The 25,242-nt window shown below is 52.9% G+C and overlaps 1 protein-coding gene across 2 annotated transcripts; it reads left to right on the top strand.

Annotated features, from left to right (window-relative positions):
• The first annotated feature begins 1,136 nt into the window (after nucleotides 1-1,136).
• Nucleotides 1,137-24,778, top strand: NMUR1 (neuromedin U receptor 1). Of its 2 annotated transcripts, none has more exons than XM_055290960.2 (3): nucleotides 1,137-1,317; nucleotides 19,675-20,569; nucleotides 23,290-24,778. In XM_055290960.2, exons 1-3 carry the CDS (start codon nucleotides 1,297-1,299, stop codon nucleotides 23,670-23,672), a joined length of 1,299 nt encoding a protein of 432 aa, XP_055146935.1. In that variant the 5' UTR covers nucleotides 1,137-1,296; the 3' UTR covers nucleotides 23,673-24,778. The 2 variants fall into 2 exon arrangements, with proteins under 2 accessions (XP_055146935.1, XP_055146936.1); XM_055290961.2 differs by lacking the exon at nucleotides 1,137-1,317 and adding an exon at nucleotides 18,155-18,324.
• The last annotated feature ends 464 nt before the right edge of the window (nucleotides 24,779-25,242 follow it).

Here is a 25,242-nt window from a genome sequence, read left to right as displayed (position 1 = left end):
TTTTCTGAGCAGACTGTGTGTGCCTCAGTGGAGTGTCTTGGAAACAGCAGGAGAGGTGCCCACTCTCCTTCTCCCCACCTGAAGCCTGGTGGCCCCTCTGCCCTGGGACACTTGCTCTGGACTTTGAAGTTGGCCGGGCCCTCTTGGGTTTGTGTTCCGGGGAGACCATGAAGGACCTGGCCTGCTGGGTGGTCTAAGACCCGTTGAGACACAGGCCCAGGGCCTGGGGAATCCACCCAGCAACTGGGTTTGGAGCTGGGCCCTTCAGGGGCTTGCCGAGGAGGAGCAAAACCAGGACACCAGAGCCTGGGCTGATGGTTGAATTCATCTGGTCTAGATATCAGCTGTTTCAGATCGAGTCACTTCATTTGGTAGCTGTACCCATTTCATTTGGTTCTCTCGTGGGCATTCATTTAAAACATCACTTTCAGCCGGTTGCAGTGGCACACACCTGTAATCCCAGCACTTTGGGAGGCCAAGGCGGGCGGATCACTTGAGGTCAGGAGTTTGAGACCAGCCTGGCCAACATGGTGAAACTGTGTCTCTACTAAAATATGAAAAATTAGCTGGGCATGGTGGCACGTGCCTGTAATCCCAGCTACTCGGGAGGCTGAGGCAGGAGAATTGCTTGAACCCAGGAGGCAGAGATTGCAGTGACCCGAGATCGCGCCGCTGCACTCCAGCCTGGAAGACAGCGAGATTCGGTCTCAAGAAAACAAAAACAAAAACAAAAAACAATCACTTTCGAGCCAGACTTCTGGCCCCTTGGCCTTCCATGACCCCCTGGCCTGACCAAGCAGTGCCCCTGGTGTGTCTCCCATCTCTACCTCCAGCTAAGCTGGGTATTTATGTTTTCCATCTAGGAAACAAGTGGGATAAATACCAAGCCTATGAATGTTAGAAATTTCCAACTTAAGTTCATTGCCGAGATTTAGAGGGCTTACTTTTGGCCCCCAATTTCCACTCTGGTGGGTTTAATCTCAGCCCTTGAGGGCTCTCTCCCTCCAGGTCATTCCAGTGCCGAGGCCAGGGTGGGTGGGCAGCAGGTCCCCAGTCAATAACCCACACCATGGCTGCAAGACTCTTTGGCTTTTTTATTTTTATTTATTTATTTTTGAGACAGAGTTTTACTCTTGTCGCCCAGGCTGGAGTGCAATGGAGTGATCTTGGCTCACTGCAACCTCTGCCTCCCGGGTTCAAGCGATTCTTCTGCCTCAGCCTCCTGAGTAGCTGGGATTACAGGCGTGTGCCACTGTGTCGGGAATTGGTGGGTTCTTGGTCTCACTGACTTCAAGAATGAAGCCGCAGACCCTCGTGGTGAGTGTTACAGCTCTTAAGGTAGCGCATCTGGAGTTGTTCGTTCCTTCTGATGTTCGGATGTGTTCGGAGTTTCTTTCCTCTGGTGGGTTCGTGGTCTCGCTGGCTCAGGAGTGAAGCCGCAGACCTTCGCAGTGAGTGTTATAGCTCATAAAAGCAATGTGGACCCAAGGAGCGAAAAAACAAAGCTTCCACAGTGTGGAAGGGGACCCAAGTGGGCTGCCACTGGTGGCTGGGGCAGCCTGCTTTTATTCTCTTATCTGGCCCCACCCACGTCCTGCTGATTGGTAGAGCCGAGTGGTCTGTTCTGACAGGGTGCTGATTGGTGCGTTTACCATCCCTGAGCTAGACATAAAAGTTCTCTATGTCCCCATCAGATCAGTTAGATACAGAGTATCAACACAAAGGTTCTCCAAGGCCCCACCAGAGCAACTAGACACAGAGTGTTGATTGGTGTATTCACAGACCCTGAGCTAGACACAGGGTGCTGATTGGTGTGTCTGCAAACCTTGAGCTAGACACAGGGTGCTGATTGGTGTATTTACAATCCCTGAGCTAGACATAAAGGTTCTCCACATCTCCACCAGACTCAGGAGCCCAGCTGGCTTCACCCAGTGGATCCCGCACCGGGGCTGCAGGTGGAGCTGCCTGCCAGTCCCGCGCCGTGCGCTCGCACTCCTCAGCCCTTGGGTGGTCAATGGGACTGGGTGCCGTGGAGCAGGGGGTGGCGCTCGTCGGGGAGGCTCGGGCCGCACAGCAGCCCATGGAGGGGGTGGGAGGCTCAGGCATGGCGGGCTGCAGGTCCCGAGCCCTGCCCCGCGGGAAGGCAGCCAAGGCCTGGTGAGAAATTGAGTGCAGCGCTGGTGGGCTGGCACTGCTGGGGGACCCAGTACACCCTCTGCAGCCGCTGGCCCGGGTGCTAAGCCCCTCATTGCCCGGGGCCGGCAGGGCCTGCCGGCTGCTCCGAGTGAGGGGCCTGCCAAGTCCACGCCCACCTGGAACTCCAGCTGGCCCACAAGTGCCGCGCTCAGCCCCGGTTCCCGCTCGCGCCGCTCCCTCCACACTCCCTGCAAGCTGAGGGAGCCAGCTCCCACCTTGGCCAGCCCAGAAAGGGGCTCCCACAGTGCAGCGGGGGGCTGAAGGGCTCCTCAAGTGCCGCCAAAGTGGGAGCCCAGGCAGAGGAGGCGCCGAGAGCAAGCGAGGGCCGTGAGGACTGCCAGCACACTGTCACCTCTCACCACCATGCCTGGCTAATTTTTGTATTGTTATTATTTTTTGAGACAGAGTTTCTCTCTTTGTTGCCCAGTCTAGAGTGCAGTGGCGTGATCTCAGCTCATTGCAACCTCTGCCTCCCGGGTTCAAGCAATTCTTCTGTCTCAGCCTCCCGAGTAGCTGGGATTACAGGCGCCCGCCACCATACCTGGCTAATTTTTGTATTTTTAGTAGAGACAGGGTTTCACCGTGTTGGCCAGGCTGGTCTCAAACTCCTGACCTCATGATCCGCCCGCCTCGGCCTCCCAAAGTGTTGGGATTATAGGCATGAGCCACCACACCCAGCCTCTAATATATTTATTTATTTATTTATTTTGAGACAGTATCTCACTCTGTTACCCAGGCTGGCAGGCTGGAGTACAGTGGCAGATCTCTGCTCACAGAAGCCTTGACCTCCCAGGCTCAAGCAATTCTCCCACCTTACCCTCCCAAGTAGCTGGGACTACAGGTGCACAACACCATGCTCAGCTAATTTTTGTACTTTCTGTAGGTTTTGCCGTGTTGCCCAGGCTAGTCTTGAACTCCTGACCTCAAGTGAGCGGCCTACCTCATCCTCCCAAAGTGTTGGGATTGGAGGCAAGAGCCACTGCGCCCGGCCTCTCTTTGTCTTTCTGCCAGATTCTTGAAGGCCAGCTGCTCCCCACAGCTTGGAGCTGCCCTTGGGCCTCAGGACTCCTTTGACGCGGCCCTGGGTCCTCTTCCTGGATGTCTCAGGGCAACAGCATCCCTCTCTTGGTCTCGCTTCATGTCCAGGAGCAGGACCCAGGAAACAGACCCCCTGCCCTCTGACTCTCGCTGCCCCTTACCTCCCCGCTGCCCATCTTTCCCTCCTGTCCTCTAACTGGGGGGAGAGGACCTTGTCCCCCACTTCCAGTCAGACACTCTGTCCTCCTTTCCTTCTACTTGCTCAGTAAACCCTCCAAGTTCTCCTGAGACCTTCAGCTTTAAGAAAACAAAAGCCAGAAGGACCTTCAGGGAGAAAGAGGCCCTGCAGAGTGGGTGGCCTGGGGTGGCGTGAGAGGGCAGAGGCGGAGACAGCTGGGAGGCTGAATCAACGGGATCTACTGTCTGTGGATGGTGAGGAGAGGAAGACGTCAAAGCCGAGCCAGAGAGGCCAGGAGGTCCAAACTGGAGACGTGAAGAAGCTGTCCTCTTCATGGGGAAAGCGAAAGCCGCGGCCTCGCCCGTGGGCGTGTCCAGAGGACCATGGAAAGGACAGGGGTGGGAAGAAGCAGGGCCGGGGAAGAGCTGAGCCTGGATGCTGGGCCTGGAGGGAGGGCAGGGGCAGCGTTGGTAAGGACCACCCTGGGGAATGAGAATGGAGTCTGCAGAGGCAGGGCAGAGGGCCAGGCCTCAGCATGAAGACTGCTTTATTTAGGGGATGGAGGCAGAGGAGCGAGAGAAAGGGCTGGGAAGGCTTATAAATAGTGGACAGGGACCAGCTCGGCCCACAGCCCCACACGGGCAGTGGGTGGGAAAAGGAGTCGAGGTGTCAGTGTGCCTCCAGTGAGCCATGTGTGCAGTCGGTGCTGGGCATGGGTGTGTTGGCTCAGTATGAGGGCTGAGTATGTGCTGGCCAAGTACACAGACAAAGGAAGGAAATGTGTGAGTCTGGTCAGGCTGCTGTAACCAAGTGCCACAGACTGGGGGGCTCAAAACATAGCAATGAATTTTCTCACAGTTCTGGAGGCTTGAAGTCCAAGATCAAGGTGTCAGCCGGACCGGCTTCTTTGGAAGCCTCTCTCTGGCTTGTAGATGGCCACCTTCTCTGCTTCTTCACATGGACTTCCCTCCGTGAGTGTCTGCGTCCTGATCTTGTTTTTTTTTTTTTGAGACGGAGTCTTGCTCTTGTCACCCATGCTGGAGTGCAATGATGTGATCTCTGCTCACTGCAACCTCTGCCTCCCAGTCTCAAGCAATTCTTCTGCCTCAGCCTCTTGAGTAGCTGGGACTACAAGTGCACGCCACCACGCCCAGCTAATTTTTGTATTTTTAGTAGAGATGGAGTTGTGCCATGTTGACCAGGCTGGTCTCAAACTCCTGACCTCAGGTGGTCCGTGCACCTCAGCCTCCCAAAGTGCTGGGACTACAGGCATGAGCCACCATGCCTGGTCCTGATCTTGTCTTCTTATAAGGACACCAGTCATATTGGATAGAGCCCGCTCTCATGACCTCATTTAACTCTACCTCTTCAAAGATCCTATGTCCAAATACAGTCATACTAATTGAGGGTTAGGACTTCAGCTTATGAATTTTGGGAGGACAATTCTGCCCATAACGAGGAGCATCTACATATTGTCAGGGAGACAAAATATACACACTTAAGTAATGGACAAGATAGTGTACAGTTATTTGCTAAACTGTGTGCTATAAACAAATGAGAAAATAAGACAGTATATAAGAAATGACTACACATGGAGACACTGAAGAAAATATAGTTCAATAATGCTCTGAATACTCAACCAGCTTTAAATAAGAGCAGAAAATCCCCAGGTGCTGGGAATACAAAGGGAACATAAAATGAGAGAGTTAGTGGGAGGAGAAGTTGAAATGGTTCATGGAGTTTTGGAGCCAGATGTTGGCCTTCAATGCTTTGGGCGGGGGTTTTGAAATTACAAAGTGGGCCAAGAAATTAGCATAACTGGCACAGCTCGGGAGCTTGAGAGAGGCAAATGCAAAGCCTCTCTGTAGGATTGTTTCCACAATTTAGGAATGAGAGACTCCCATGGAAAGCATCCCCCACTGAGTTGAGCTCACAAGGGGTCAAAAATTAGAAAAGCAACAGTCAGAAGGAAATAGGAAGAATAGCCTCCCAAGGAATAGAATTAATAGAAAAATCTAAAATGTACTCTAATGCAAAGTGTTTAAAGTGTTCACAGGAAAAAAAAAAAGAGTTATAAACCATAAGGACTGAATAAAATGAAAAAAGGATAGGCAGATTTGAAAAATAATTAAACAAAAGTTATAGCTATAAAAATACAATTACAGAACAGGAAAAAACATCATTGGATGAGTTAAACAGTATTTTAAACACAGCCAAAGAAAGAATTAGTGAATTAGAAAACAAGGCTGAAGAAATTTTCCAGAATGCAACACAATAAGGTAAAGAAATGGAGTTGGGAGGAGAGAATGAAATGATGCAGTAGCCATTAAACAAGAGTTCCAGAGGAAGAGAATAACAGAATGAGAGAGAGTTCATACTTGAGGAGCTAGAAATTGCCAAACCTGTGCTAAATAATGTAAATAAGTGTTACATAATTCAAACAAGAAAAGAAAAAGACCAATTTCACTTTAATGCAACCACTTATAATAGAAGACCCATATAGTGCTTGCTACATGCCGGGCATTGTTTTAAGCACTTTACATATATTAACTTGTTTTCTAGAAAATAATACTTCAGGGCTGGGCATAGTAGCTCACACCTGTAATCCCAGGGCTTTGGGAGTCTGAGGCAGGAAGATTGCTTGAGGCCAGGAGTTTGAGATCAGCCTAGGCAACATAGTGAGACCCTGTCTCTACAAATTTTTTTTTTTTAATTAGCCAGGCATGGTAGTACTTGCCTGTAGTCCTAGCCACTCGGAGGCTGAGGTGGGAACCCAGGAGCTTGAGGCTGCAGTGAGCTATGATCATGCCACTGCACTCTAGCCTGGATGACAGAGAGCAAAACCTTGTCTCTAACAAATGTTTTTAAAATAAAAAAAGAAGATAATACCACAAAAGATGAGAGGAGATTGGCATTAAAATATTCTAAGTTCATTATATTATTTGAGAAAAATATGGAGATTTTAATATGTTTAAATATCAGTTCCTACTGTATCAAGAGGAATAAATATTGAACTCAACTTGATTTCTTTTTTTTTTTTTTTGAGATGGAGTTTCACTCTTGTTGCCCAGGCTGGGGAGCAATGGTGTGATCTTGGCTCACTGCAACCTCCATCTTCCAGGTTCAAGTGATTTTCCTGCCTCAGCCTCCCCAGTATCTGGGATCACAGGCGTGAGCAACCACACCCGGGTAATTTTGTATTTTTAGTGGAGATGCAGTTTCACTATGTCAGCCAGGCTCGTCTCAAACTCCTGACCTCAGGTGATCCACCTGCCTTGGCCTCCCAAAGTGCTGGGATTACAGGCGTGAGCCACCGCTCCTGGCCAGCTTGATTTCTTTCCTTTCTTTTTTTTTTTTTAGTTGGAGTTTTGCTCTTGTTGCCCAGGCTGGCATGCAATGGTGTGATCTCAGCTCACCACAATCTCTAGCTCCCGGGTTCAAGCAATTCTCCTGCCTCAGCCTCCTGAGTAGCTGGGATTACAGGCATTTACCATCATGCCCAGCTAATTCTGTATTTTTAGTAGACGTGGGGTTTCTCCATGTTGTTCAGGCTGGTCTTGAACTCCTGATCTCAAGTGATACGCCCGCCTCGGCCTCTCAAAGTTGTGGGATTACAAGCATGAGCCACCACGCCCAGCCCCAACTTGATTTCTTTTCTTTTCTTTTTTTTTTTTTTGAGACGGAGTCTCGCTCTTTCGGCCAAGCCAGACTGCAGTGGCACTATCTCGGCTCACTGCAAGCTCTGCCTCCTGGGTTCACGCCATTCTCCTGCCTCAGCCTCTCCGAGTAGCTGGGACTACAGGTGCCCGCCACCACACCCGGGTAATTTTTTTTGTATTTTTAGTAGAGACGGGGTTTCACTGTGGTCTCGATCTCCTGACCTCGTGATCCGCCCGCCTCGGCCTCCCAAAGTGCTGGGATTACAAGCGTGAGCCACCGCGCCCAGCCCCAACTTGATTTCTTAATGATGATCACTGCATCTCCTTCTGCTCCCTGCCTTCTGGGTACTTGGCAGGATGACATTTCCTGGCTGTCTTACCATTGATTAGATGGGGTCATGGGGCTAGTTCTGGCCAATGAGCAGAAGTGATTTGACATCCAGGCTAAATACTTAGTTACCGGTACCCTCCAGGGCTCTAATAGAGTGATGTTCAACATGGTGGTTACTCCATCAGCATCAGCCCATCAGTGACACAGATAAGAAGAATACCCCTCTTGTCTCCCTGTGGAGACCCTGAGAAAGAAAGAAACTTTTCTTGTGTTCAGGGCTGGTCTAGAAGCTTCATAGTATCACCAGAGACTCATGTTTCCTTTGCCTTTCAGTTCTGCCATTCTTAGGGTGTGATGTCTAGCCTCCAGATCACTTCAGGGTCCATGATAGCTGCTGGACCTCCAGCCATCACATCTGTATTCCAGAAAGGAATTAGGAGATGGAGGCTAAGGAGAAGGTAAAAATAGCTTTCATCAGCTGTCTGTCCCCAACCCTCTATTTTTTATTTTTTTGTAGCAACGGGGTCTCATCCTGTTGCCCAGACTGTCCTGAGCTCAAGTGATTCGCCTGCCACACCCTTCCAAAGTGCTGGGATTACAGATGTGAGCCACTGTGCCTGGCTAGCCTCTTTTTTTTTTTTTTTTTTTTTTTTTGAGGCAGAGTTTCACTCTTGTTGCCCAGGCTGGAGTGCAATGGTGCGATCTCCACTCACTGCAACCTCTGCCTCCCAGGTTCAAGTGATTCTCCTGCCTCAGCTCCCGAGTAGCTGGGATTACAGGCATGCACCACCACGCCTGGCTAATTTTGTATTTTTAGTAGAGACAGGGTTTCTCCATGTTGGTCGGGCTGGTCTCGAACTCCCAGCCTCAGGTGATCTGCCCGCCTCGGCCTCCCAAAGTGCTGGAATTACAGGTGTGAGCCACCGCGCCTGGCCTTTTTTTTTTTTTCTTGTGAGATGGAGTTTCACTCCTGTTGCCCAGGCTGGAGTGCAATGGCATGATCTTGGCTCACCGCACCCTCCGCCTCCCAGGTTCAAGCGATTCTCCTGCCTCAGCTTCTGGAGTAGCTGGGATTACAGGTGTCCGCCACCATGCTTGGCAAATTTTTGTATTTTTAGTAGAGACGAGGTTTTACCATGTTGGCCAGGCTAGTCTTGAACCCCTGACCTCAGTTGATCCACCTGCCTTGGCCTCCCAAAGTGCTAGGATTACAGGCATGAGCCACTGTGCCCAGCCTCTCTCTCTCTCCCTTTTTTTTCTTTTTTTTTTTTAGAGACATGGTCTCCCTCTGTTGCCCAGGCTGGAGTACAGCGGTTATTCACAGGCATGATCTAGCTTACTACAGCCCAGAACTCCTAGGCTCAAGCAATCCTCCAAGCAACTGTGTGTGTCTCTCTTAAGCCGTTTCCTCCTAAGTCCCACTCTACAACCTCTGAATGGCCTCCTCTAGTTGGGAAATGTAGTCATTTAGCTGAGACATGCAGTGTAAATGGTCATTTGGAAAAACAGTCTGGGATCTGTCAGTCAGGAAATAGGGAGAGAGGAAACGACATTGGGTGGGCAGCCTGCAGCCTCTGCCACAGGTCCCAGCCCAAATCTCCTCTCATCTCTCGCAGTCCAGGCTCCACTGAGAAGCCACAGTGATTGTTTAATTTTAAGGCAATACATGTACATGGTTAAAAAAATCTAGCAGTGTAGCTGATATGATGGTAAAATGCATCTCCTTTTCACCCCATTCCCCACCCTCCCACCCCAGAAACAATCTCTTAAATTTTCTACATGAGGATGAGACCACGTCCCTTCCATGAGTCTCCGAGTCGGCCCCTGGGCCCTGCCTTCCTGTCTGCCTTTAGCTCAGGCCACTGGCCCCCTGGTTCCTCATGATGGGTTCGTGGCTTCCCGGAGGTTCCTGGCAATGCTGCCTAGTGGCCTTTCCCCTTGTGTCCTCTCTTCCTGGAACACTCCCCCTCAGTTCTTCAGAGCTCTGTAAAACTGCAGTCCAACCTGGCTCACTTCAGTTCCACCTCGTTCAGTGGCGAGGTTTTCTCCTTGGGCCCCAGCCTGTATGTGTCCGAGTCTGCCTCCCTCCAGTCAGGAGCTTAAAACTCTCGGACAGCTGCATGCCAATGCCATCGACCACTAAGGGACACAATGGGGCCAGCCTAGGGTACTGTGGGAAAATGGGGAGGGACCCTGACCCAAACGTGAGTGAACTTAGGAGCTGAGGAGCCATTCATTCATTCAAGATACATCAGGTGCTACCTACTGTGGGCCTGGTACTGGGGAGACACAAGAGAGTAAGTTGGGCCCGTTCTCCTGGAACTTATAGACCAGAGGGGGAAGACAGAGAATAAATAGGAAAATAAGCAAACAGAAAAAGATCGTTTCACATTGTCATTCCTCTGCCTTTCAGCTCTGCCATTCTTAGGGTGTGATGTCTTGCCTCCAGATCACTTTAGGGTCCATGATAACTGCTGGACCTCCAGCCATCACATCTGTATTCCAGAAAGGAAGTAGGAGATGGATGCTCATCTCTCCTACTGTTGTAGGAGAACAGTCTCATCTCATTCTCTTGTGTTCGTTGTTCCAAAACGACATACACAGGAGATGTTATAGAAGGTTTGGGGGCAAGATGTCAGGACATGTGGTCAGAGCCCTAATGGATGAGAAGGTGCTGGGCAAAGAGCCAGGGAAAGGGAATCTCAGTAGGGCAAACAGCACATGCAAAGGCCCTGAGGTGTCAGAGAGTGGCCTGGTAGGGGCACAAGAAAGGAGAAGGGGAGTAGAGGTGGGCAGGGCTGGGCCACAGGCTGTGTTGGGCACTGGGTTTATTCTGAGGGTCTCAGGAGGATTTTCAGCAGACAGTGGCGTGATCTGGTCTGATTTACGGGAGAGCTGGACTTTGCAAGTCCTTTAAGTGGTTTCTGTAATTTTCCATTTGTAGTGTGGACTTGGGATAGCTTTGTGGGGATTATTTTTGGTTCTCTGGCCATTTTGGTCAAACCAACAGCAGAATGCATTTTCCAAGCATGGATCAGCAGGGCAAGTTTCAGCAAATGCCCCCCCTGCTCCTCCGTGACCTCCGGGACCGTCTCTCCTGGAGACACCCACACCCTCCGAATGGTGGACTCCATGCTCTTGGCACACAGACACCCAGCACCTCACATGCCTGCCTTCCATGAAGGGTAGATGTATCCCTGTGGGCTCTGCAGAGAGACAGAACCAACAGGACATGCACACATGCATGTGCATGTATACATATGTGTATATCTACATATATTATTTATTTCAAGGTGTTGGCTCATGTGATTGTGGGGGCTGGCAGGCTGGAGTCTCAGGCAGGAGTTGATGCTGCAGCCTTTTTTTTTTTTTTTTTTTGAGATGGAGTCTCACTCTGTTGTCCAGGCTGAAGTGCAGAGGTGTGATCTCAGCTCACTGTAACCTCTGCCTTCCAGGTTCAAGCAATTCTGACACCTCAGCCTCCTGAGCAGCTGGGATTACAGGCATGCACTACCACGCCCAGCTAATGTTTGTATTTTTGGTAGAGACAGATTCTCACTATGTTGCCCAGGCTGGTCTCAAACTCCTGAGCTCAAGTGATCCGTCCACCTCGGCCTCCCGAAGTACTGGGATTACAGGTGCGAGCCACTGCGCCTGGCCAGTGCTGCAGTCTTGAGGCAGAATTTTTTCTCTGGGAAGAGCCTCAGTTTTTGCTCTTCAAACCTTCAACTGATTGGATGAGGCCCACCCACATTTTTGCAAGTCATCTTCTTTACTTAAAGCCAACTCATTATAACACCTACTCTCTACCCACAAAATTTAAAAATTAATAAATAGGCCAGGTGTGGTGGCTTGCACCTGTAATCCAAGCACTTTGAGAGGCTGAGGTGGGCAGATCGCTTGAGCTCAGGAGTTTGAGACCAACCTGGGCAACATGGTGAGACCCTGTCTCTACCAAAGAAGATACAAAAATTAGCTGCTCATGGTGGGATGTGCCTGTAGTTCCAGCTCCTCGGGAGGCTAAGGTGGGAGGATTGCTTGAGCCCAGGAGGTCAAGTTTGCAGTGAGCCATGATTGTGCTGCTGCACTCCATCCTGAGTGACGGAGTGACAGCCTGTCTCTAAATAAATAAATAAATAAATAAATAAAGTAATTAAATGCAAAAAGAAAGTCAACTCATGGTAGATGGTAATTACATCTACAAAATACCTTCACAGCAGCACCTAGATTAGTGTTTGAATTAATAACTGGGTACTGGCGGCCACAGTGGCTCATGCCTGTAATCTCAGCATTTTGGGAGGCCAAGGCAGGCAGATCACTTGAGTTCAGGGGTTCGAGACCAACCTGGCCAACATGGTGAAACCCCATCTCTACTAAAAAAATAAAAATCAGCTGGGTGCGATGGCTCACGCCTGTAATCCCAGCACTTTGGGCGGCTGAGGCGGGCAGATCATGAGGTCAGGAGATCGAGACCATCCTGACTAACACGGTGAAACCCCGTCTCTACTAAAAATACAAAAAAAAAAAAAAAATTAGCTGGGCGTGGTGGCGGGCACCTGTAGTCCCAGCTACTCGGGAGGCTGAGGCAGGAGAATGGCATGAACCCGGGAGGCAGAGCTTGCAGTGAGCCAAGATCACGCCACTGCACTCCAGCCTGGGCGACAGAGCAAAACTCTGTCTCAAAAAAATAAAAATAAAAAATAAATTAAAAATTAAAAAAATAAAAATTAACTGGATGTAGTGGTGTGCACCTGTAGCCCCAGCTACTTGGGAGGCTGAGGCAGGAGAATTGCCTGAAGCTGGGAGGTGGAGGTTGCAGTGAGCCAAGATTGTGCCATTGCATGCTAGCCTGGGCAACAAAGTGAGACTCTGTTTCAAAACAACAACAACAAAAACAAACAAACAAAAACTGGGTACTAGTTACTAGCTTGGCCTAGCCAAATTGGCACATAAAACTAACATCTCAGTAAAATATATAAAACATAAAATCAAAATCCTTATTCTGTGATCAACTCATGCAATCTCTGAGCCAGCCTGAGGCTCTCTGGTATTGTGGCTCTGAGCAACCCCGTATGTGAGTTTTGGGAACATTAACATTGACCAACTGTCTTTGGGTTGAAGATGAGGGAGTTTGACAGAGGCTGAACAGGACTGAATTTGTGAAAGAATAAAATTCCGGGCATTCATTTCCCAATCTCGGCCTGGAGGCCAGTGGCAGAGGCCGTGCTGAGCCCATAGCTCTCCTCTCTGCCTTTTGACTCTTGGCCTGTGCTTAGAGTGGCTGAGGTCAGTGAGTTCACAGCCAAAATGACAGGGGCCTCGCTGGGCAGAGGACGCCTCACTGCACTGGTCCCTGTGCCTCCTTTCCCCTTGTTATGGGCTGAGCTACATCACCCCCAAATTCCTGTGTTGAAGTCTTAACCTTCAGTACCCTGGAATATGACTGTTTTTGGAGATAGGGCCTGAAAAGAGGTAATTACGGTAAAATAAGTTTACAGGGGTGGGCCTTAGTGCAATATGGCTCATGTCCTTATGAGAAGAGGAGATCAGGACACAGATAGACCCTAAGAAGACCTGGGAGAGAGAAGATGGTTGCCTGCAAGCCAAGGAGAGAGGCCTCTGGAGAAACCAAATCTGCCGATATCTTGATCTTGGACTTCAGCCTCTAGAACTAGGAGACGATAAATGTCGGTTGTTTATCCACCCAGCCTGTGGTGTTTTGTTGGGGCAGCCCTGGCAAATGAATACACCTCTTCTCTGAGGGGCCAGAAGGATGCTCCTGGTTCCCTAATTTCGAGTCTTGGCTGTGCAGTCTTTGCCTTCTCTTAATCGGAGAATTGAAGATCACAGTCAAGCAGTTTGACCCTTCCCACAGACTCTGCTGAACTCTGCCCCACACCCTTCCGTAAACTCATTTGTCTCAGTCTTGGTGGTTTGTGTGGTCAGGAACAACCCAGCCGCAGGAAGAGGCAAAATAAGCTTCAGGGGAAGTGAACGCGTCCCACACAGCTTGCCTCTGGGGTAAGGGGCAGTGACAGGGCCTGACTGTTTAACGGTCCCTGCCACTGTTCCCAGGCCTGAAAATGTGTGTCAGCCTGTGTGCAAATCACATCAGGTGGATGCCTGATGGCTGAGGACAGCTCTGTGGCTGTTCTTGACTTTGCTCCACGCCTTGGGCAGTCAGCCAGGGGGACAGCACTCCTGGCCAGTTTCCCCACAGACAGGGTTCAGGGTCAGCTCTACCCTAAGGGGTGCCTTGACTTTCAGCCCAACAAGGGGGATTGCTGTGGCTTGGGTTTCTTCAAAAAGAAGACCTGGAGGCATGAACTTGATGAAGTCATTTATTTGATACGTAAGCCCAGAAAGCATGGTGAGGGGGTGGAGGAAGGGAGATAACGAAGAGAAGAAAGAAAATGAAATGTGCATTCTGGCTGGGCCCGGTGGCTCACGCCTGTAATCCCTGCACTTTGGGAGGCCGAGGTGGGCGGATCACAAGGTCAGGAGACCGAGACCACCCTGGCTAACACAGTGGAACCCCGTCTCTACTAAAAATACAAAAAAAAAAAAAAAAAAAAAAATAGCAGCGGCCGGGAGTGGTGGCTCACACCTGTAATCCCAGCACTTTGGGAGGCCGAGGCGGGCAGATCACGAGGTCAGGAGATTGAGACCATCCTGGCTAACACGGTAAAACCCCGTCTCTACTAAAAATACAAAAAATTAGCCGGGCGTGGTGGCATGCACCTGTAATCTCAGCTACTTGGGAGGTTGAGGCAGGAGAATTGCTTGAACCAGGGAGGTGGAGGTTGCAGTGAGCTGAGATCACACCATTGCATTCCAGCCTGGGCAACGAGAGTGAAATTCTGTCTCAGGAAAAAAAAAGTTAAAAGGGAAAAGAAAACAAAACTACTAAATCAAACACAGCAAGCTGCTGCAGACTAACACTTTCCTGAGTCCTGATGCCGCTCACCTGCTGCAGGGGGAGAAACTTTTGTTCTGAAACCTCCCTCTGATCATGACTATGAGCATTTACAAATGGGAAGACCCCAAGAGGAGCTTCTGTAACACACCAAGTGTGGTTTGTTAGCTGGGAAGGCTGGTGGACTTGAGGGTGGCCTTTATTGCTTGGAGGAGGAGGTGCCAGGAGCACCCTGTGGGCACACAGTAAGATCTGGCCCTAGTCCAGGGTGGCATGAGGGACACACAGGCCCTAGACACGAGAGACCCAGGGTTTTTCTGGCCTTCTCACTGTGTGACTTGAACACGTCCTCCCTTTGGCCACAAGCGGAGGTTGGGGCCTGGTACACAGGCTGAGCCCCAGGGAGGAGGTGACGGGCTCCCTGTGCCCAGCACCCTGCCTGAAGCCTGTGGGCTGGCTGTCTCTGGGAGAGCTCAGGAACAGGCCTCACAGCCCTCAGGGGGCAAGGGGCTAGACAGTCCCCAGTGGCCCCCTCTAGGAGCAGGAGAGGCAGGGGCAATGCTCCCCGGAGGTCTCCTCCGCTGCTGGTCCCCACCGGCTGCAGGGCCCCAGCTGCCTGCACTGTGGCTGGGCTCCCTGCAAGCCGTGTGCTCCTTTCCACTGGGAATCAGCTCTCCTGCCCAGGGTGCTGGGGACCTTGCCCTTCCAAACCCTGCTAAGGACAGCTCCCACCCCAGCCCTGCCTCCCAGCAGCTTTCTGGTATCTTCCAGAGAATTCCAGGCTCTTCAACCCTGCACTGAGTGCTTAAACCCACATTATCCCTCTTAATCCTCATGGCATCCCTGAAGGACAGGGGCTATGTTTGTGTTTTACAGGCAAGGAAGCTGACGCCTGAAGCACAAAGTGGTTTTATCTGAGGCCACGCTGGCAGAATGCAGATTCTCGCTCTGGCCTTGCAGCCTCCAAAGCCTGTACTCACCGTGTTCCCTGCTGGCTTGACCATCTCTCCCACCAGTTTCTGTGAGCAGACCAGGGCTGACGGCTCAGGGAGCATGGGTGGATGATCACACACAAGCCACGTGGCTCCCTGAGGTGCAATCCCAGCCCCCAAATTGGGAACCCCATCACCTGAGGGGCCCAGACCTTCCTCCTCTCTCTCCTGGCCATGGCCAGGCTGGGACCTTGCAAAGCAGAGCTGGGTGGGGAGCTCTCTGACCTTGGGAGGTGCCCAGATGGGTACAGCAACTCTCCCTTGCTTCGGATATTTACTGTTCTTGTTCTCCATGTTTGCCCGATGAAGTCTAGTGACGGGGGGTCCTGGGTGGTCCCCATTGCCCAGGCTGCAGAACAGTGCCTCCCTCCCGTCCAGACCTACAGTGTCCCCAAGCTCATCTCATCCTCCTTGCCTCCCCTCTGTAGGTAGTAAAGTGGGGTGGGGTTGGGGCATTTCTGGGGGAACCATGGGCTTGCCAGGAGCTGCTGGTCAGCCCAAGGCTGAGAAGGTTCTGGTTTAAGCCTGGCCTGGGTTTAAGCAGCCCCTCTTGGCTCTCAGGGAATCAGCAGGATGAGGAGGGGATACGGAGCTCCTCGCATGCCTCTGGCCCCCGTGAGTCCACGCCTGGGACCTGGGTGGTATCTCTGCAGCTCCTGGAGGTCCCGGTGGCCCTCCCTGAGCGCATTTGCTGTTGTGCAGAGTTGGGTCCTTGGCCCCCTTGTCTGGGCAGACGCCCACCAGCCAAGCTTAGGAGATGGATGTGTACACCCAGAAAACCGGGGGATGCCACCTCGGGACGGAGCAGGAGCAGCAGGATGTCATATGTTTCTGATGGGACACTACTGTGGTGGCCTTGAGCTCAGGCCCAGAGGCCAGGGCCCCTGGGGCCCTCTGCACAGTGCAGAAGTGAGGGCCACAGCCATTGTGGCCACTGAGCCTCTCCTTTTTGGGGGCTGCTCTTTAGCCTTTGATGGCTGCTAATGCTGTGTGAATGATGCAGCCGGCTGCAGGAATTCCTGACTGGCAAGAGCCATTCTGCCTCTGCAAGGCTGGGTGGGTCCTTCCCCATCCCCTCCAGGGCTGTGTGAACCAAAGGGTCCACAGGGACTTTCGGACTGCTCAGAGTCTGTGCAGAGTGGTATGTGTGTGTGCGTGTGTGTGGTGTGGTATGTGCAGAGTGATGTGTGCATGCATGTGTGTGTATGTGTGTGTGTGTTCCAGTGAAGGGCTGGGGTCCAAATGCTCATCACTTGCTAAGAGCAGCCTGTGATGCCACAGTGGGCTCTGCTGCTGAGTGATGTCATCCCTCCTTGCCCGTCTGTTGTGTTGGCAGCCCCGTTATTGAGGATTTCTCCTGGACTAGCTCATCGGGGGCTGAGTAGTTAATTCCCAGGGCACCACAGAATCCTTTCTCCCAAGGCCCTGGGGACCACGTGTCCCTGCACTTCCCACAACCGTCCCCTGCCTGGGACTCTGTTTACATGTGGAGTTCCTGGGAAGGCTGGCCTGGTGCAGGCTCCTTGAGGGCCTAACTCCCAGCGCCAAGCCCAGACAGTGACTTATGGAATTGGGGGGCAGTGGGGAGGAGGAAGGTGCAGGAAAGCTGGGGGAAGGGGGAGCCTCCATTTGCCACTAAATGGTGACAATCCCACTCCACATTTCTTGAGTGCTGGCCATGTGCCAGCCCTTGTGCTGAATCTTGATGCTCAGTGTCTCATGTCACCCTCACAATAGTGGCGATGGTGGTTAGCCCATTCTACAGGAAGGGGAACTGAGGCACAGAGCTTGTGAGCTCACAGCGTCCTCTCGGGGTCCTGTGGCTTTGTAACCTCTCCTGGTGATCTGGGGCATGGGGCCCTCCAGAGGGCATTTGTCAAACATGAGGATTTCTGGGCCTTGCCCAGGCTAAGGAGACCAAACTCTGGGCAAAGGCCCTGGAACCAGCATTTTAGTCTGTGTGATATGTCATTTCTAGGGTCCCTAGAAGTTTCTGATGAAACAGCTTCCAGCTAAGGAGCTGATTGCAGGACTAGGGAGTGGGGGCAGGTGAGGCACTGGGATTTGCATGTGGGCAGTGTGGGGGAGCAGGAGGCTGTGGCTGGGCATTCTTAACCCTTCCCTGAATTTCCTCCATCCTTGTCTATACCCCCACCCTTGGTACAGTGATGGGGGCAGAACATTTGAACGGATAAGGGGGACAGTATTTGGGGCTGAGGACCATGGTGAGGAGAGGGTTGCCCAGGGAGGCAGGTGAGGAGTGGGGAGGTCCACCACCAGGCTAGACTTTGGTGTGCTCTTTTTCAGAAGGCAGTGGGGGGCCCCAAGGAAGGGTTTCCAGGGGCGATGTTCGTTGGTGGCTGTGGGAGGATGGACTGGAGGGAGAATAGGGGGCTCCTGCCCAGTCCTGCAGGGCCGAGCGCTTGGACTCAGGGACTGGAGGCCCTGAAGGGAGCAGCGGGTGAGAGGGGCTGCGCAGGTCGCAATCGTGGGCCTTGGGACGGAAGAAGAGGCCTGGAGCCTGGGAGGATGAACCCCACCGGGGCATGTCGACTTCAAGGGGCTGGTGGGCCGTCCCTGTCCTTGGAGGTGGGTCTGAATGTGGGACAGGAGGAGCTGGAGGCCGCAGGGACAACGTGACACGGCGTTATGCTAAACTCAGCACGCTGGAGGGCAGGAATCACATGTGAGCCCCAGGTCTCTCGGGCTCCTCCTCTGCGGCTCTCTGAGGCTCAGTTTTCTCATCTGTAAAACGCGTTGTTGCGAGGGTTCCGTGAGATAACGCTGCTTGTGGAGGCGTCGCCTCCGACAGCCGCGTCCTTCGCCGGTGCGGGAGGGGGCGCCGCCCCGGCTGCGGGGGCTGCACTGCCCCCTGGCGGCATTCCCGGCCGGACAGGGGTGGCGTCGGGGCGCGGGCTGGGGCCGTTGTCAGTGAGTCCACTGGCTCCCGCGCCGCGTCTGTGTCCGTCGCTCGAAGGGTGGAAGCCGGGATCTCGCGGGCCGCAGGCCGCATGGTAGGTGCGCAGGCGCCGGCGTGGGCTAGGGCGCGGCGGCTGGGCCGGGGCTTGGTGCGGGCAGGGTCGTTCTAAGGCGGGAAGGGTCCGAGGGCTCCGTCGGGGCCCCTCCCCCGTCCCCGCCACTGGGGAGCCTCGCAACTTCTCGGGTCATTTGTGTCTTCCGGCCAGGGGCGCAGGGGGGCTGCGGGCTTGCGACCCTTCCTCGAGGACCAGGGTGCCTCCCTTGAACCGGGGCTGGCGCCTGCGCGTTCCCAACTGGTCCGCGAGGCTCCCGCGCTACTGTGCAGCGGGAGTGAGGGCGGGTGGGAGGAAGGGTGTGGGGCTCAATAGAGGAGAGGGAACCCCAGAACTGGCAGTGCCAAGGGCGTCAAATATGGAGACTTTGAACAGTTCAGGTGACAGAAAACAGAAAAAAGAATCAACTTGTGGATCAAGCATTTGTAGTGTTTAGCCTTGACACTGCCTCACTTGACTGTCATAGTGACTGGGTCCCCAGAGCAAGGGGGTGATCCCCGTGCCCTTCCGTATGCCAGGCAGGCCCTGTGTTAATGCCTTTCATGGATTAAACTCCCTGGATCCTCCTAACAGGGAAACAACCTCAGAGAGGTTACCTCGCTAAAGGTCACACAGCCTGGAACTGGGGAGGCTGGATTCGAATCCAGGCAATTGCTTCCTGAGCCCTTGCTCTTGAAGACCCTGCAATACCAGGCATTGTGCCCATTTTACAGATGCCCAAACGAGTGCCTCATCTAGCATCATTGCTTGAAAGAGGAGACACCCAAGATCTGTCATTTACTCAAAGGTTCCAATAGATCATGAAATTTAAAATCAAAACCCCACGTGTTTTTTTTTAATGTAGATTTTTACTTTTTTTATTTTTTATTTTTTTATTTTTTTGAGACAGGGTCTTTCTCTGTTGCCTAGGCTGGAGTCCAGTGGCACAATCTCAGCTCACTGCAACCTCTGTCTCCTGGGTTCAAACAATTCTCCTGCCTCAGCCTCCCAAGTAGCTGGAATTACAGGCGTGTGCTACCATGCCCGACTACTTTTTGTATTGTTAGTTGAGACAGGGTTTCACCATATTGGCCAGGCTGGTCTTGAACTCCTGATCTCAAGTGATCCGCCTGCCTCGACCTCCCAAAGTGTTGGGATTACAGGTGTGAGCCTCTGCACCAAGCTTATTTTTACATCTCTGACTGACTTGTGGATGGAAGAGTTTTTTCTTTCTCAGTGGTGCCTAAAATAATGGTCATCTTAGCGCTAATGTCACCTTTGGCTTGATGAGTTAGGACACAGCCAGCATTCCCTGAATGACCTTTCTGGGCATCTCTCCCCTCTGTTCCACAGACTCCTCTCTGCCTCAATTGCTCTGTCCTCCCTGGAGACCTGTATGCAGGGGGTGCAAGGAGCCCCATGGCTTGCAATGGCAGTGCGGCCAGGGGGCACTTTGACCCTGAGGACTTGAACCTCACTGATGAGGCACTGAGACTCAAGTACCTGGGGCCCCAGCAGACAGAGCTGTTCATCCCCATCTGCGCCACGTACCTGCTGATCTTCGTGGTGGGTACTGTGGGCAATGGGCTGACCTGTCTGGTCATCCTGCGCCACAAGGCCATGCGCACACCCACCAACTACTACCTCTTCAGCCTGGCTGTGTCGGACCTGCTGGTGCTGCTGGTGGGCCTGCCCCTGGAGCTCTATGAGATGTGGCACAACTATCCCTTCCTGCTGGGCATTGGTGGCTGCTATTTCCGCACGCTGCTGTTCGAGATGGTCTGCCTGGCCTCAGTGCTCAACGTCACTGCCCTGAGCGTGGAACGCTATGTGGCCGTGGTGCACCCGCTCCAGGCCAGGTCCATGGTGACGTGGGCCCACATGCGCCGAGTGCTTGGGGCTGTCTGGGGTCTTGCCATGCTCTGCTCTCTGCCCAACACCAGCCTGCATGGCATCCGGCAGCTGCACGTACCCTGCCGGGGCCCAGTGCCGGACTCAGCTGTTTGCACACTGGTCCGCCCACGGGCCCTCTACAACCTGGTAGTGCAGACCACTGCGCTGCTCTTCTTCTGCCTGCCCATGGCCATCATGAGCGTGCTCTACCTGCTCATTGGGCTGCGACTGCGGCGGGAGAGGCTGCTGCTCATGCAGGAGGCCAAGGGCAGGGGCTCTGCAGCAGCCAGGTCCAGATACACCTGCAGGCTCCAGCAGCGCGATCGGGGCCGGAGACAAGTGACCAAGATGCTGTGTAAGTGTCATGGCTGGGAAGAGGGGCTGAGCCAGGCATTGGGTATGAGGTTGGGGCTCCTGGGGCCTGGGAGAAGGGGCTGAGTATCTGGGTTTATGGGGGAAGAGGAACTCCTCTAGTCTCGTGTGTGTGTGTGTGTGTGTGTGTGTGTGTGTGTCTGAGTTGCACTCCTGTGTTCTCTTTTAGATTACTAGAATCTTACACCAAAAATACCTGTTAATGGCTAATGGTAAGATTGTGTAATTTGTGGAGTCCAGTGCAACATGAAAATTCAGGGTCCCTTTTTCAAAAATGAGTAAGAATGTCAAGACAGCAACAACAGAACATTAAACCAAGCCCAGGACCCTGCTAAGCTTGGGGACCTGGCTCTGGAACCAAAACACAGAAAAGGCAGGGAATGTGGTTGGGCTCCAGGATGACAGAAAATGGGATCTGGACCCTCCGGGTCTCAGGTCTCTCCTCTTCTTGATTCTTTTTTTTTTTTTTTTTTTTGAGACAGGGTCTTGCTCTGTCACTCAGGCTGGAGAACAGTGGTGTGACCACGGCTCACTGCAGCCTCAACCTCCCAGGCTCAAGTGATCCTCCTACCTCACTCAGCCTCCTAAGTAGCTGGGGCTACAGGCACATGCCACCATGTCCAGCTAAGTTTTTCATTTTTGTAGAGACGAGGTCTCACTATGTTGCCAGAGCGGATCTTGAACTCCTGGTCTCAAGTGATCCTCCCACCTCAGCCTCCCAAAGTGCTGGGATTACAGGCATAAGCCATTGCACCCGGCTGTTTTTGGTTATTAACGTGTCTTGGCCTTATTCTTCTCGGCAGCAGCCTGCGAGGCATGGCCATCGGCACGCCGTCTTCTTTCCTGAGGAACTGCTGTCTTTCCTTAGACATGAGTGAAAAATGCCAAGAAGGATTCTGATGGGCGGGGCCTAGGTCATGCCCCACCTCCTGAGCCAGAGTGGCAGGATGCCGAGGTACACAGCCCCCAGTGGAACTACACAGTGGGATCTGGGGGAGCAAAGCCCCCAGAGAAGGGGAGGAGGGTGTTGGAGAGGCCAGGTGCTGAATTTCCCCCGTGCCATGTCTGCGGTTCCCTGGGAACCACAGGAGTGACCATTTGTCTAAAGAGCCCCATCCCCAGGCATGTCTGTGAAGGCCGGGCTCAAGGCACAGGGGATCAGGCCAAGGTACTGGGATGAGGCTCTGGATCTCTGTGGCCTGGACCTGGCTCTTCTTCAAAAGCTGTGGCCCTGGGGAAGCAAGACAAACTGATACTAAGCTGATCAAAGATCCGCCCCATCCACCTACCTGCATCCCAGCTCAGCCCCACCTCAGCAGAGCCTGAATCAGGCCAGTGGGATGAGCCAGGTCAGCAGAGGGCCACTGAGACTTTGGACAGAACCAGCTAACTGGGGGCCGCCCCATCCCCAGAGTGACTCGCTCCTCTCGCCCCTCAGGCACTGTCTCAGAGCCCAGTCTCTTGTGCAGCTCCTGAGATGGGGCTGACCCCAGAGCTGTGTGCATGCCTCCCAGCTCCGCACTGTGAAGCCTGTGCTCGGGACCAGCTGCCCGCTGCTGCCCTGCCTCCTGCCTACTACCCCGTCCCCTCCTTGAAACCATGGGTGGGCAGAGTCTGCAGTAGGTGCTCGGCTGGGGTGGCTCACCCCTGGAAGGTGGGCTTCCTGCTTGCTGGCCTTCTCTCTTCTCTCCCTCCCTCCCTCCCTCCCTCGTCCACTTTCTGATGGCCCTCTGTGCACCAGGCCAGGTGCCAGGGAGGTTATGAGCAATGCCTTTTAGAAATCTGGGATTATGAGGAAAACCATGCTGGGGGATGATGGGGAAGACACTGCCCAGGAAAGCTAGTGAGTTGCAGCAGCAAACCCAAGAAACAAGAAACAAAAATCATGGCTGGCCCTGTGGCAGAGACCCAGGGAAGGGCATAGTTGGGTAAGAACAAGGCAGGAGGGATTTGGGGAGAAAGAGTGAAGGTTTGGCCAAACTCTCCTACCTTTTGTTAGGGAGGGTGTGGGCAAGGGCCTGGCAAGTAAGCGGGGGGGCAGGTTAGTGCAGGGCAAGACATTCGGATGGGCCTTGGGGAGCTGGGGGCTGGAGCTGAAAAGGCCAGGGGCCAAGGCAGGCAGTGTGTGTGTGTGTGCATGTGTGTGTCTGTGTGTGTGCATGCATGTGTGGGTGTGCATGCATCTGTGTGTGTGCATGCATGTGTGTGTGTGTGTGTCTTACTTTCCCTGGCTCCATGACCTCTGGTCTGCTGCTCTCTGAGCACGTGCCCCATTCTTCTTTTCTGTACTTATGCATCAGCAAGCATGGCCCCCAAGTGGGCATCCAGAGTGGCCCCAGCCCCACAGCTTGTATCACCCCAGTAGTTCAGCAGCCACAGCTAAGCGTCACCCAATTTCATATTCCAGGGTGAGAGAATCTGATTGAGTCGGCTGGGCTCAGGTGTCCACACCTGGTCCAGTTGGCTGTGGCCAGAGGCAGGGATATGCCCCATTGCCCACAGTCAGTGACCGTGGTGAGGGCAGCCTCTCTGAGAGAGGCATGGCCAGAACAGGCAAATTTCCAGAAACTTCCACCTGGGTGATAGGTGAGGGTGGCCTGTGGGATAGGAGAGGATGTGAAAATGGATGACCCAAGCTGAAGCCCGGGAAGGCAGCTGAGGGGGCTGCGGCGGGCACTTGGCCTCCCTTCTCTGTCCCTGCAGTTGTCCTGGTTGTGGTGTTTGGCATCTGCTGGGCCCCATTCCACGCCGATCGCGTCATGTGGAGTGTCGTGTCACAGTGGACAGAGGGCCTGCACCTGGCCTTCCAGCACGTGCACATCATCTCCGGCATCTTCTTCTACCTCGGCTCGGCGGCCAACCCCGTGCTCTACAGCCTCATGTCCAGCCGCTTCCGAGAGACCTTCCAGGAGGCCCTGTGCCTCGGGGCTCGCTGCCACCGCCTCAGACCCCGCCACAGCTCCCACAGCCTCAGCAGGGTGACCACAGGCAGCACCCTGTGTGACGTGGGCTCCCTAGGCAGCAGGGTCCACCCCCTGGCTGGGAACGATGGCCCAGAGGGGCAGCAAGAGACTGATCCATCCTGAGTGGAGCCTCAAAGTGGCTTCACCTGGAGGGGCCAGAGGGTCACCTGGAGCTGGGGAGACACATCTGCCTTCCTCTGCAGGGATGCCTTCACGTACTGTCCCTAGTTCTGCCTAGAAATTCTGACCAGCACCTCAGTTTCCTTCAGAGGGAAACAGCAGGAGGAAGGATCCCTGACTGCTGAGGACTCACACTGACCAGACGCCACACTGTGTGCTTCTTATCCCTCCACTGCCACTCCCCCAGTTCAAGTCCTTCCCCTGCAGATATATCACAGTTAGTTGGGGCTCAGCAGTCCTCCCTCTGGGGACTCCCTGCCACCACTGCCAGTTTCTGAAACGGTCCCACTGGGTCCTTGCTGTCCTTCCCAGTTCCTGTTTGGTTCTGGCAGGGGCCCAGGGATCCAGGGGACCTGGTTCCAATCTCAGCCCTGCTGTCACCACCTTGTCATGCGCCATCAAGCATATCAGTCTACCTTTCTTTTTTTTTGAGACGGAGTCTCACTCTGTCGCCCAGGCTGGAGTGCAGTGGCACAATCTCGGCTCACTGCAAGCTCCGCCTCCCGGGTTCACGCCATTCTCCTGCCTCAGCCTCTCCGAGTAGCTGGGACTACAGGCGCCCACCACCACGCCCGGCTAATTTTTTTATATTTTTAGCAGAGATGGGATTTCACCGTGTTAGCCAGGATGGTCTCGATCTCCTGACCTCGTGATCCGCCCGCCTCGGCCTCCCAAAGTGCTGGGATTACAAGCGTGAGCCACCGCGCCCAGCCGGTTCTGCCGAACTTAATGCAGTGAGAAGAGGGACAGGGACAAGTAGTCCTTGAAACTGAGACCCATTCTGAATCCCTGCAGGCCAAGTCATTGCTCAGCCAGGACTCAGTTCATGGAGGAAACTTGTCCTGCTGCAGTCCCTGAGTCTTGTCCTCCTGAGAGGAAGCCCTGGCTTCCATGGCTGGGAGCTGGAGAATGACCTGCGGTCGATCTGTCTGGGTTCTCCCTGCAGACAGCTTCCTAGCTCATGCCCATAGCTCATGCCCCCTGCCGAGAAAGTGGAGGACATGGTACAGGGTTGCAGATAATGTTTAGTTTTAAAAATTCAATTATAATACATTTTCTATCGAAAATTTGGAAAGTGCAAATAAGCAAAAATGAAAACAATTTTTAAAATGTAAAACCTCTTTTGCCAGGGAATGGGGGGAAGGGGAAGTGAGGAGTTCTTTAATGGGTGCAGAATTTCAGTTTTGCAAAATGAAAAAGTTCTGGAGTATATTCACATTGTGCAACAATGTGAATATACTTAACAATACTGAACTATACACTGAAATGGTTAAGATGGTACATTTTATGTTATGTGTATTTTACCACAATTTTTATAAAAAGAGGATTAAATCTAAAGGAAAGAAAAAATTAAAACCACCCATAACTTTACTCTGAAGCAGTAACAGTGGCGTTTCCTCCTAACGATGTTTCATATGGTGGTTTTATTTTATATACACAATACACATACACAATTTTGTATCTGGCCTTTTGTCCAGTGGATGTTCTATCCAAGCTCACGCTTGCACTCATT

Source organism: Symphalangus syndactylus, chromosome 8, assembly GCF_028878055.3.
Source record: "Symphalangus syndactylus isolate Jambi chromosome 8, NHGRI_mSymSyn1-v2.1_pri, whole genome shotgun sequence".
Lineage (NCBI taxonomy): Eukaryota > Metazoa > Chordata > Mammalia > Primates > Hylobatidae > Symphalangus > Symphalangus syndactylus.
Note: the sequence above shows the minus strand (reverse complement) of the source record. Positions and strands in the feature narration are given on the sequence as shown.